The 14,104-nt window shown below is 36.1% G+C and overlaps 1 protein-coding gene across 11 annotated transcripts in view; it reads right to left on the bottom strand.

Annotated features, from left to right (window-relative positions):
- The window catches only part of POSTN (periostin), a 35,343-nt gene extending 22,175 nt beyond the window's left edge, over window positions 1–13,168 (bottom strand). For all 11 annotated transcript variants that reach the window (XM_081551787.1, XM_081551790.1, XM_081551791.1 and 8 more), the window contains exons 1-7: window positions 12,280–13,168; window positions 10,900–10,998; window positions 7,918–7,982; window positions 5,725–5,882; window positions 2,553–2,717; window positions 1,547–1,693; window positions 872–1,013 (exon numbers count right to left, since the gene is read on the bottom strand). In XM_081551787.1, the coding sequence (XP_081407913.1) occupies window positions 872–1,013; window positions 1,547–1,693; window positions 2,553–2,717; window positions 5,725–5,882; window positions 7,918–7,982; window positions 10,900–10,998; window positions 12,280–12,398 (895 nt within the window). In that variant the 5' untranslated portion in view covers window positions 12,399–13,168. The remainder of the gene's footprint in view (window positions 1–871; window positions 1,014–1,546; window positions 1,694–2,552; window positions 2,718–5,724; window positions 5,883–7,917; window positions 7,983–10,899; window positions 10,999–12,279) is intronic.
- Between the last annotated feature and the right edge of the window lie 936 nt (window positions 13,169–14,104).

Genomic DNA, 14,104 nt, shown 5'->3' with positions numbered 1-14,104 from the left:
AGATCAAATTCCGTTTATCATAAGAAAATAATTTCTGATGGAAACTCAAGAATAATTTCTCCTTTCAGAAAGCCTTCGAAGTTATTTGTTAGTGATGCCTGTTGCAAACACTCAAGTAGTATCTTGCTTTAACTACTCATGACAGAACAGCTGAACAGGCATACTTTATTTTATTGAGCTCCACTTTTGTGTGCTTTGCAGAGAGTGTGTTTTTTTTTCAAATTGGACGTTTGTGGCAGCCCTAAAGACATCTAGAAAGTAGCCAAAGCAACGATGGTTTCTTGAAAGATTTCAGAAGTGTTCTGTGCCTAAACTGTATTGTGTCTATATTTTCACCAAAATATCTCATCATAAATTGGTTAAGCATGTTTATGGTAGGCTGCATAAGAGAAATATGCTAGTCACAATTTAAAATCTAGTTGAAACTATCAATAAAAAGGGAGTCTGGAAAGAAGCCAAATTCTGTGTATGAATGAGTAGTGACCAAAGATAACCATGGAATTTTCTCCACTAACTTCAGTGTAAATTTAGAATTAAAACCATTGAATAATATATATACAATATTAAACTTTGATGATCTAATATTTCAACACTTTCTAATTCTTTTTAATGCCTGCTACTTATTTACTTGAAAGCAGTGCAGAAACATGTGATTTTTAGGGTACCCTGAGTATTTAATTACTTGGATTATTAAATAATTATTTAATTACTTTGTCTACTCTTTCAAAGATTATTATCATCTGCCTCAAAATAAAAGCTTTTCTTTGCCTTTGCTTATCAAAAATGATAACGTTGGCAGGACTTAATCTCTTTTTCATTTCCTTTTCTTGGAATCCTGGGAGGCTTCTCATAGACAAAGACACTTAAGTACCTTCTGAAGCCACTTTGTCTCCCATGATCCTTTCTAGAACTCCTCGTGGAAGTTTCTCAAAAGCTTCATTGGTGGGAGCAAAGAGTGTGAAGTGACCATCTCTCCCAAGCGTCTCCAATATATCAGATGTGATGGTAGCTGCCTGAAACACAAATGTGCTTTTCAGAGGCTTGCATGTTGCAAATTCAGAAAAAAAGTTACAAGACACTCAGACTAGGCTGACACGTGGGAGTTGACCCTATAGAAAGCTGTAGAAGTTATATCTTACTCTTGTTAGATCTTTAAAAAATTTTTTTTGCACAACCAACGATGTTATTTTGAACATTCTACAAACTCTATGTTAGATGGGAAATTCTGCTAATGCCTGTGTGACTGAAGCAATATCTAGCAGTTAGTGTGGTAAATGATGGACACGTTCTAAATGTGCTCAATACATTTCAGTGACATAACTAATCATTCTTTATTATGTTCACATAAATATTATTCTTTCATATGAGAAGACGAGCTCTTCTGTGTAAAATGAAAACCTTTTCATTTCAAGAAATATACTGCTTATGTGTCTGCCAGAATTGATAGTCTTTTATTAATTAATAGCTTTTTATTATTTTTTTAGAATCTGATGGGGAAGAGAATTTCAGTGGTCCAAAACAATCTGCTGTTACTTCTTGGACTTACCCTAAAAGATGAGAGCTCATCTTCTGCTTCAATGAAGTCCTGGATTGAGGTACCGATCTGTGTAAGGACACGGTCAATGACATGCACAACGCCGTTTGTTGCAATCTGGTTCCCGTGGATGATTCGAGCACAGTTCACAGTGACAACCTGCAATTATTTGAGAAAATCAAATTGCAGAAATCACAGCTGTCTGTTGACCATTGAGACTGCAAGCCCGTTTCCCATGTCTCAAGTTTATTGGTAAATGTAACATGAAAGAACTGACATTCTGAATATAAATGCTGAGGATGAAGACTTACAAATTACTGTGTCTAAAAAAAAAAAAGAGAGAAAATGGAACCAGTTGAGAACCCAATTATACTTCACATGTCTAGAAACATAAGGCAAAAACATTTTTTTGAATTATTGTTTTTATTGCTCTCTTTCTTTTATAAAGATAGTCATACACTATTTCTAATGTAGGTCAAGTTTTGAGACAGAAACAACTGTTGCATAAATATAATCAGTTCTATTTCAGTGATTTCCTGAATAATACTTCATCACTGACCCTTTCTGTCCCTGGAAATCTGACTTCTGGAAGAGCCCCATGACCTTGTTGGAAGTTTTCCACAAAGACTTTATCAAAACATGCTTGTCAAAACCCGCAAAAATCTAAATCAGTATAGTAGCTAGGGGATGAATAAAAGAATTCTCATTCTCTGATTATTCTTTGATAAATTCTTATCCTTTATTTTTCTCTTATTATTGATTATTCGAACACATCCACTACTAAAATTTCCCTTTGTAGAACATCTAAGTCAACTGTCAACAAACTGTCAATTTAATTTCTTCCTTGCCATCACTCTTTGGTAGAAATCAGTCACTGAATTAGAAATTCACATGCTTTACATGTAAGGGAAAGTTTATTCACTGACATTTTATTATTTCTGTAAACCTTATATAAAGGTCATAGAAAAAATTAGGGGCAGTATTATTGATAAATATACTTTTTATTAAATAAACTTACTCCATTAGGATAATGGTTAATGAAGAGCCCCAAGTTGTTATACATTGAAGGGATAATCATGCCATTTTTCAAGTCCTTGGTCAACATTCTCTTATTAACCATGTGGCTGTGTAAAGCATTCAGTAATTCAACGTTCACATTGCTCTCCAGACCTCTCCGGATATCCTAGGAAAAATTGAAATGGCAGAAGTTTATTTTATTATAGTTAATTATTAAAATGTCTATAATCATACTGTTTCTACTCTCTTATTATTTTCTCATTGAATTACCCAGATGGTCAAAACAAATTGAAATAAATAACTTAAAATTATATTATTTCAATTGATTAAGAAATTTTATAAGTACAGGTACTCAGTAAAGTCTTCCAGATCTTATAGAGCATTTGGACATTTTTAGAGACAAAACAAAATTTTTAATGAGTATATTGATGAAGAGATGCTCTTGTTGTTAAGACTTAGGGGATATGAAATTATCAGATATTTAAAATTTTAGGGTGAAAAAAATTAAAAATGGCATTACACTTGTATACATACAGTATTGTAATTTTAATGTGTTTTATGTTTATTCTATAACATTCAAGATTTCAACCATTCTGTACCTTTAATTTATCCAATATAATATCATACTGTACTTGGTGTTATGAGAAATACAATGATAAGTAAGGTGAAATCTTCATCTTTGAGGTACTTATCCTATGTGCCTGCATGTTAAGTCACTTCAGTTGTGTCTGACTCTTTGAGACCCTATGGACTATAGCCCACTAGGCTCCTCTGTCCATGGGATTCTCCAGGCAAGAATACTGGAGTGGGTAGTCATGCCCTCCTCCAGGGGATCCTCCTGACCCAGGGATTAAACCCGTGTCTCTTGCATCTCTTGCACTGGCAAGCAGGTTCTTTACCACTAGCACCAACTGGGAAGCCCACAGTTTCCTATAGCAGCTGGTAAATATAAGCATGATTAGATAAAGGACAGACGGAGAAAAAAATGCTTTCTAGGTCAAATGAAAAGATCTGAGAGAATAGCATTGAAACATGTATATTACCATATGTGAAACAGAACACCAGTCCAGGCTCGATGCATGAGACAAGTGCTCAGGGCTGGTGCAATGGGATGACCCAGAGGGATGGGGTGGGGAGGGAAGCGGGAGGGGGGTTCACAATGGGGAACACATGTAAACCCATGGCTGATTCATATCAATGTATGGCAAAAACCACTAGAATATTGTAAAATAATTAGCCTCCAACTAAAATAAATAAATTAATAAAAAAAGAAAAAGAAAAAAAAAAAGAAACTGGTAACATAAAAAAAAAATAAAAAGAAAAGAAAATGGCCAGCAATTCAAAGTTTGGAGACAGGTCTTGCAGGATAGGTAGATAGGGTAGGAATGGTGTGGTGATCTTTCTAAGTCCAACTGCTGGCACAGAAAGCAGAAGTTGTCCACTGTGGTTTTATGTTTCTCAGATAATAGAGAGAAATTTTAGAAAAGTGTATGGGACAATGACATAGAAGACCTTAATTCCCAAGCAAAGAGTAAATTAAACTGGCAATAGGGAGGTGCTAAGCCACTTTTGTGGCATTAGAATATAATGATTAGCCCGGGCTTTAAGAAGGTTAATCTGGTGGCAATGCGTAACAGAAGGAGAGTATTACAAGGATGAAAAATGGGCTGTGGATGACTAATAGTAGTTTCTAAGAACTGAAGAGGGGAGAAGTAAGGATGACTCATAATTTTGAAGTTTGAACTCTGAGATTGGGGTTGCCAGTTATGGAAACAGCAGAAAAGCAGTTTTTGAAGGGGAGAAAGTGGCATCTGTTTTGGATAGCAGTTTGTTTACAGATACATACAGTGTATCCAAGGAGAAATATTAAGACAGGTGTTAGAAATATTCTCCTGGAGATGTAAAAACACAGACTTCATGGTTCTATGCGTTAAGTGAAAGCTGAAGCCATCTGAAGTGCATATGAACTGCAGAGTAGAGTTCCTAGAAGAGACTTTAATAAGACCCATTCTTAAGACAAGGAAGAAGAGGAGTCTGCAAAAAGGGCCAGAAAGGAGGTTAGAGATATGGTCAAAGACAACCAGAAGAGGGAAAGTTCTGTATTTGCAAGCAAGTAACCTCACAGTTAATGTATCAAGGTAAAATCTCAAAGAATCTGCCTAAGTTTTACTAAATACTGTATGACTGTAAATACTATATGACTCATGAGTTTGAGCAAGCTCTGGGAGTTGGTGATGGACAGGGAAGCCTGGTATGTAGCAGTCCATGGAGTTGCAAAGAGGCAGACATGACTGAGTGACTGAACTGAACTGACATGACTCTAGTAGTAATTTTCAGTTCATCTTCATATCAAATAGAAAGTAGGAATATATTTCTATACCAGTTACATAGATCTGGATATTAATTCATAACTTAGTGTGCTATAAATCAGACTATGCATAAAAAACCACTGAAAATTAAATGCATTATTTACAATCCTTCATTTAAATATCCATACACACTTATGTCAGTCTCTGAACAGTCATACGTACTTATATGCAATTAAAATGATGAATATATATATATCATACAGCTTATTAAAAATAACATTTCAAGAGGCTTCTTAACTTGCCTTTCTACAAGATGTATCATCTAAGATTACCTACAATTCTCCACAAACAAAAGGGAAAGAGAAAAGGAGTAAAATGGAATAATAATAAGTGCTTGTTCAATCTACTATTGGTTTGTTATTAGTCCATGAGCCTGCTGGGCTGTTATTCCATTCACGGAGGTACTAAAATGATTTGCTCCTTTTTTTTTTGGTTTTTTTTTGCATGCTCATTCATGTCCAACTCTTTGCAACCTCATGGACTGTAGCCTGCCAGGGTCCTCTGTCCGTGGGACTTTTCCAGGCAAGGATACTGGAGTGGGTTGCCGTTTCCTCCTCCAGGGGATCTTCCCAGTGCAGGGATTGAACCTGCATCTCCCACACTGGCAGGCGTATTCTTTACCACTGAGCCACTTTTTCCTTACCCTCAATTAAGGAGCATCCTTAATACCCTCATCCTTTTATGTATCATCATATATGCACAACAGAAAGATATACAATTTCTATTAATTTCTAAGTTAACAAATCAATTGAAATAATGTAACAATAACAGCAAAAGTTATATTCATTAAAAATAATGAATTACAGAATCCAGGTTGTCCCAAGCTTCGTTACTTGGTGCGAAGTAAGTGAATGATCCCTTTCCTTCGATCTCCTCCCTCAGTTTTGAGACATCAGAATAGCGCTGTGTGGTGGTAGCTCCCACGATGCCCAGGGTTCCATAAACATGGTCAATAGGCATCACTGAAATAATCAAGAGATGAATAAGTACTCAGGAGAAAATGTCAAAAATGTTATTTTACAATGATTTAACCTTTACAAGAAGTCCCTCAAGATAGTTAACTGATGATTTTAGCAACACAAGTCTATGAATCATCAGTTTTATATGAAAGTTGCCTTTTGAATGTCGAATGATAAAGTACTATTGTTGTTGTTGTGTTCAGTGACTCAGTCCTGTCCGACTCTCTGCGACCCAATGGAATGCAGCATGCCAGGCTTCCCTGTCCTTCACTATCTCCCGGAGTTTTCTCAAACTCATGTCCATTGGTTTGGTGGTGCTATCTAACCATCTCACCCTCTGCCACCCCCATCTTGTTTTGCCTTCAATCTTTCCCAGCATCAGGGTCTTCCAGGCTCCTTTGTCCATGGAATTTTTTAGGCAAGAATACTGGTGTGGGTTGCCATTTCCTACTCCAGGGGATCTTCCCAACCCAGGGATTGAACCTGCATCTCTTGTGTCTCCTTCATTGGCAGGCAGATTCTTTACCATTGGTACCATCTGGAAAGCCCCAAAGTACTTATCCTTTGTGTTGAAGGTCAATGAATTTTAAATTATTATCCTAGTTTAATGTTTTATCTATTTAGTTGTCAAATCTGCTATGTCTATAAGGGTTCAATCACAGTTATCACTAAGTATCTTTGATCATTTCATTTAAAAAAATTTCCTCACTTCTCTCTGAGAGTGGCCAAGGTAATATTTTTTTTCATGTTGGCTTAAAGCTCCTAAGTAGTATAATACTGGTAGATGTAAGGACTGTAATTACATAGATTTGGGTCCCTGAAAGAAATATGTAGACCTACTTCTTTTCATCATAATTTCAGGACAAAAATAGATTAAAATATCTAACACTTCCAGAATGTATCTCCTGAACTTCAGAATAAAAATTAATATATGAATGTTAGCCTTTAGGTTGGGTACAGCCAACTTACTCTTCATGACCCTATCTTATTTAAAGTTTAGTATGATTTGGATCATATCACAGGAGAAATGATTCTTATCTTTGTGACTATAGAAAGAACAGGTATGTAATTAGTAAATTAAATTACAAAATCAGGATTTAAAGACACCCCAACAGAATGGGGAAAATGAGTCCAAATTAACAGGTTAAATGCCACAAGGTTCCATGTAAGTCCTGTGGCTAAGTTGAAAAAACAAATCCCTGTGGAAGACTTGATTTGATAGTATTCATATAAAACAGACCACTAATCTGTATTAATTAATTAAAAATTCAGCATGAGCTAATGGCACAACATGGTTACCAATGACATCAACGAAAGTTCAGGAGTTCCCTACACTGACATATTTGTCTTAATATTCTCTCCACTGCCTGGACATACATGGGTTGTAGACACCAGTTTTGGATCACAATAAAAAAAAATGACTGGATTAGAGGTTTTCCATGGGTTGCTGTCCATGATAGTAAGGGCTCCAAAGTCTAGACCATTCAAACTGTGGGTGATGAGCCCACAGAAAGGAAGATTCTATGGGGGAAGAGAGAGTAGCTGGAGGAAGGGTGTGATGACTTGTGTTAAATATTTGAATTGCAGTCATCTCAAAGAGGAAATAGATGAACTATTTTTTCTCTACTTGGAGAGTTACAGGAAACCAACTTTCAATATGAGGAATCTTATAAAATCAGAGCTGTTGAATCAGAAAAGATGACGCCTTGCGAAGCAGTCAGCCCATGTTTCTAGACAAGTTCAAAGAAAGGGATTTTGTAGTGGGGATCTTTGTCTTGAAGGAATGTTGAACTAATTTAAATTTGAAATAAGTGTCTGTTGTCCAGCATCCAGTGTACAAGATGTATGTTTTCATGCTTTATTGCCATGATAAACTAGTGATTAAGATATGGAGAATATATCTTGGATTTATCATGGTGCTAAACACACACACACACACACACATACGTATTGGCTTCTCTAAAAGCTAATTCAACTCTTTTTCCTCACACAAGACAAATTTTTCAATTTTCAATTAATTCTATAATTGAAACATTACCTGCTGGACAGCCTTTCATTCCTTCCATCCTCATATAACCAGGGCAGCATTCATATAACACAGTCCTATACATTGGAAGAAAATAAATATTAAAATGGATGAACTGCATAGGATACATTTTGACAAAGTTAGCAAAACATATCATTTATTGCCATGACTTATTGATAATTTAGATATCAAGTTTGTTGTCTGTTTGTTTGTTTATGACATTGTTGTTTAGTTGCTAAGTTGTGTCTGACTCTTTGCAACCCCATGAAGCAGCAGGCCAGGCTTCCCTGTCCTTCACACTCTCCCTAAGTTTGCCCAAACTCAAGTCCATTGAGTGGGTGATGCCATCCAACCATCTCATGCTCTGTTGCCCCCTTCTCTTCCTGCCTTCAATCTTTCACAGTATCAGGGCTTTTTCTAATGAGTTGGCTCTTCACATCAGGTGACCCAAGTATTGGAGCTTCAGCTTCAGCATCAGTCCTTCCAATGAATATTCAGGGTTGATTTCCTTTAGAATGGACTGGTTTGATCTCCTTGCTCTCCAAGGAATTTTAAAGAGTTTTCTCCAGCGTCACAATTCAAAAGCATCAGTTCTTCTGCTCTCAGCCTTGTTGATGGTCCAACTCTCACATCCACACATGGTTACTGGAAAAACCATATCTTTGTCCTTTTATGACATTAAGGTATTTATATGAGTTTGATTTCTCATTAGCCTCATGGCATGGTGGAAAAGTTCCAGGATCGTGGAGCCAGAAGAATGAAGTTTTGTTCCCAGTTCCACTACCTAGTAGATGTGTGACCTTGAGCAAATCATTTAATACATTTCTGTCAACTGATACATAAGTTCCTAAAGATGACTTTGGAATTTTAGCAGCTGCAAGCAGATGGCAAACCAGGCATTCTTCCTGTCAATATTATTGATTTCTTTGGTTATTTAAAACTAGCTACTAGCATTTACATTTATTCCAGAGCACAGATGTCAATGTGTTTGTGAAAATGAAGTTAACAGAAATAAGCTAATGTAATTAATCAAAGGAGACACATTATACTTCTGGTAAAAAGCCAGACTTCAAAGCAGGAATTTTTTTTTAATGGAAAGCAAGAAGGATTCTTGGCATATGCCTTGTACAAACCTTGGCATCTCTAATATATTTAGAGGATTAAAGTAAGATTATATCAGACTTTCTTAACTTCCAGGAAGGGTGTAATAAAAATTTCCCTTAAATGTTTCAGAAAGCAGGTCCTTTCTTATGTAGTTAGTGTGCATTTCAAATAAGCCTCATGGTAACCAAGAATATAAAGAACAAAGGGAGAAGAATCCAGAGCTTTGGCATTCCCAACTGGGGCCTGACCTAAATCATGGCCAGGATCCTTGTAACCACTGACTTACATTGTAATTGTGTGAATAACTTATAAGTCTTGCAGATGTCTGCAAACTAATAGGAATAATGTCCCAGTCAAGAAGTAACATCAGTTACAATTATATTAAGCCAATGTGTGGGAACAGGCAGCAGTGTCCTGTGGGGTCCTAAACTTGGTTACTATGGGGAGTCCAGCTAAGACTCTATGTTTTGAATACATGATTCTTAGTAGAAATAAAGATAACCCTATGCATTTTAAATAGGTATCTGTTCATACCTCTTTTTCCCACCAGTGTATATCCAATTTGCTTAAAACAATTTAAACTTAAGGATGACTAATATTATGAATTAGAGTTATTTAGTAATTTCACATTTGTTCATTCATTTTACCTTCAGAAAATGAATTAAATTCACATTTCATAGGTAAAGCAATGAAGACTCTAAAAGGTTACATGATTCCATATTTAGTATTTGTAACCAATATTATTAAGTTAGGAATATATTTTTAACAATACCCTAATCCTTTCACCTATTTAGAGTATTTGAAGTTTAACGATGATGTGTCTCCCATATTGTGATTCTCAAGGTATCCTTCAAATTAATAAGAAGCAGCTGAAGGTGGAGTCCAAATTAATAAGAAGCAGCTATTTCCACTGCTTTCTTGACTGAGAGTGACAACTCTGACACTTTTGATCTAGTAACTTGTTCTACCTAGAACTCAAGTCCTCCATCTTAAAATGAAGAATTTGCCAATATGTATTAATTGATTAAACCGATAAGCTATCAAGTAATAAAAAATGTTTTCCAATTTTAAGTTAATCAGTGAAACAGATAACTAAATTGAGGAGTAATCATCTTTTTTGGTTATTGAAATAGTAGATATAGTAGTGGGCTTCCATTATTACCTTTGGAGACTCTGAGAATCTGACAGTTTGGAATGGAGTGACTGGATTAAATGAAAAGATGAAATGAATTTTTTCCAACTTTAATCTTTGATGAAAACTCTGGGGTAAAGTGTAGTATTTTAGATAATTTCTAAATGACTGGAGGCAAACAATCTTACCTTAAAATCCTGATTTTTCAGATCAATCTGTTCCTCTGGCCCACTTTTTAATAAAATGAGAAAACTGAGACACTGAGGTTAATTGACTTGCCCAAGATAAAAGAAGCCAAACCAGGAGGAGAAATGACATAATCAAACTCTCAGTGATTCCATTCAAACTCTCAGTGATTCTATACCAAGTCACATGGGCTGTGGCCATTTCCTTTTCTAGGAGATCTTCCTGACCAAGGGATTGAACCTAGGTCTCCTGTATCACAGGCAGATTCTTTGCCAACTGAGCCACCAGGAAGCCCTAAAATAAAAGAGGCCAAACTAGGAGTAGAAATGACATAGTCAAACTATTACAGTGATTCTATAGCAGGTCACATGGCCAGTGCCATAGATTCAGGAATAAAGTTAGTTTTATGAGTGCAGGGGAAATTTCTTTATTCACAGTGATCCATTTTTTTTTAAGCTCCCAATTTTGGAGAGTATTTTCAGAAGAACAACATGTGTTTCTGTCCAAAGAAAGCCAGGGGCATTGCAGTGTTGTCTTTGGAACCGGCACATTAAAGAAAAGACGGGACTTACGTTTTTTTCCCACAGATGGCACCTTGATACCAGTTCCTGCAGGTACTGAAGTATTTCTTTTTGGTGCCCAAAATCTGTTGAAGGGCACAGACATTTGGACTGGAAGACAGAAGTAAGGAAAGAGCGTTAATGTCATAACATTAACAAATCGTTTTTCATATCTGTAGGTCAGGTGGTTAGAAACAAAGAAAGAAAAAGAAAAAGCTAATATGTGGCTTAGATTTTCAAAGATGTGACTCTGGTCATGGACAGATCTCATTCTTGATCCAATCCTGCTGAGTCATTAGAAAAACTAACTGTTAGAGACAGAGAGGAAATTGTACACTTCTGGGAATATAATGCCAATATTTCAGAAGTTAATCTAATAGATTTTAACAATATGTTTCTTATTACTTTTAATAGTAGGTAATGCCCTGACCCTTTTAAACCAAACATGTACTCACTTAGGGCATCGGAGTGGCTTCAGGGCCCTGGAACAATGACCATCAGACAGCAAAATAGACAAGTTTTACTAAGTCCCAAGATACTGTACTCTGTAATTTTCTAGGTAAGCAATCACAGAAGTAAATGAATGCTAAGATTAACTTAAATAATATGGCTTCCCAAAGGAAAATTTACTTCTTTGCCTGGAAGTAATTAGATTAAAACATTCTCTGCCAGAATTTTAAGTGTTTTTCTCCCTTAAAGAGATGCGAGTCTTATTTGCTCTGTAAGGCAAGGGAACTTGGAAGCATGATGAAAAATCCCTCTGAGACATAGGCAGTAGTGCCAAGATCCATTTCAAAAATTAATACTACATGCTTGGTTATGTTACTAAATTGTCTGATAACTTTAAGAAACTCAGTTGTAGTTTTTTCTATGAAATCAAGTTATTGCAAATTTTACAGAATGCAAAATTTAAAAGCATTCTTAAATGCTTCAAAAAACTTCAGAAAACTTGTTACATTATCTATTGTTTAATTTTCATACATAAATGAAATTTTCCCTAACATAATGTGAGATATTTCAAAGCTATTTATGTAATGAGCGCCTCTAGCTACAGATTCTTTAATTTTGAAAACCTCATTCCGGAAATTTAGAAGGAAATAAAACACAAATAAACTGAATCATAAAGAAATGCCCTGTTAAATGTTGTCAATTAGACTAAAATCTTGCAGTGTTTCATAAAAAGCAATTATACACAAATTATTTGGACAGTAATTCTTAAAGTTTAAGACATGTACATAAACCACAGATTACTCATTTGTTCCTTTTTCTTATTGCAAATAAGTAGAAAAAAACCCTGAGGTATAAATAAGAAACTTTATGTAGAAATATACATACAACAAGCTAAGGGGGTGGGGGTGGGGAAAGGTTTATAAAATCAAACCACTGACTTACCCCTGATCCCGGCCCCTGATACGGCTGTGAGCCAAGATCTTGTCATAGTGAACGTTGGCATTTGCAGGGTTAACAACCAGCAGCAGGAACAGAGAGAATACTGGTAAGAAAGGAATCATCTTTAGTCTCTCCGTTGCAGTTAGTTCAAGAAGAGAACTGGCAGTGGGCTTAGGAGAGCTCAGAGCTTATATACATGTCAGAGTTCTGGGAGGGAGCTCTGTATCAACCTGGGAATCTGAACTCTCTCCAAAAGGCATCAGCAACTTCAAGCTGCCAGCTCAAATCCGCTTTTGTCAGTTGTGTTTACCGAACACACTTCGCCTCTTTTTTCTTCTCACTCTTCAAAAGAGGTTTATTTTTGTATGATTTATCTTTCTCTTTATTTTACTTCCTGACTTGTTTCAGGTTCATATTTCCATCCTATGCATTTGTAATTTAGAGGGTTTTTATGGGAAATGATTTCGTTTAGATGTTTAAGATCTTTCCGTAATCCATACCTTTCAGAGTCCCTGTCCCTGTGCTCGGTGAGAGCATGATTGGATCTTATCACATCTTGTCATATTCAGTTCACAACCAAACTGAAAGGTTATTATTTTTCACCAGTAAGCAAAGGTAGATGTTGTAAGTCTGATAATCACAAGGCAGTAATGACTGCTGATTAAAAACAAATGTTGTCTAGATACAAACTTTCACGGAGTACAAGATTAGAATTTTAACTTAATGATGAAACATGTAGGAGGGATCATATTTTCACTTAACTGGGGGGATACCTCCCATTTCACTTCTCCTTTCAGATGTCAAGGCATAGATGGAGTTAACACACATCCAGTTCTGGCAATTCCCTAACTTTTGAAATGAAGCAGCAAAGGAAACCCATGTGTGCTTTGTTGCTTTTTTCCTTACATACAGGGCATGATGTTGACCATCTCTAGACAGCACATCTATTGGTAACAAAGCCTGCCCTTTTGGAAACCACTATTACCAATCTAACTGAAAGGGAATGATGCAATATGTGTTAAGAAACAGGGGCATTGCCAGAATTCTGCTTCTTCTGTTTTATCAAGAGTAACTAAAGTCTCAATGTTACGCAGTGCATTTCCTATCCAAGAGAATATCCACTCTCACCACCCCACATATGATATGGCAAATGTTCAGAACACTTTGGATGAAAGAAATCTGAACATCAGAAGTCAACAATTACCTGTGATAACTGCAGTGAGTCTCCCTGGATAAATAAGTCACACATTACCCTAAAGTAAAAGTGTAATTCAAGTACATTCTTGTTGCAAAGTATTCCCACTATAATGGTCCATCAGAGTTGATTCCCCGCTGGCAATGTAGAGAAATCTGAGACTGAATCTCCGTGTTGCCCAATTGGATGGACTTTTAGGGGGCACTGGAATAGGCCAGAGAGGATTCCAAGGACCAGGAGAGTTATACTAAGCTTGCTATAGGCTTTTGTCTTGGGGCACTGAAATAACTCTGCAATGCGCTGCTAGTTTATTAAGAAAGCATGCAATGAAATAATAAATTCTAAAATATGTCTAGAGGCTTCTTTTCAATTTGAAGACCCTGATATTAAGGTATAGAAAACACAAGAGCAATTCAGAAGGAGAACTGGAGAGAAGATGGTAAGAAGTAAAGTATATGCTTTCCCTGGTCCCTTGTGGGAAGGAGAATTTATGTTCTCACTTATGTTCCTCTGAATGGAATTATTTTAATTTTTACTTTTATGCCACTGGTTTGCTTTATACAGTAGGTTTCTATTGCCCTTATGTTGTACAAATAGTAGGTGATCAGTAATTGCTTATTGAGTAGGATGGAA

The sequence above is a fragment of the Giraffa tippelskirchi genome, chromosome 12 (assembly GCF_054371585.1).
Source record: "Giraffa tippelskirchi isolate mGirTip1 chromosome 12, T2T-mGirTip1v1.2.pri, whole genome shotgun sequence".
NCBI lineage: Eukaryota > Metazoa > Chordata > Mammalia > Artiodactyla > Giraffidae > Giraffa > Giraffa tippelskirchi.
This window is presented reverse-complemented; position numbering and strand designations above follow the sequence as displayed.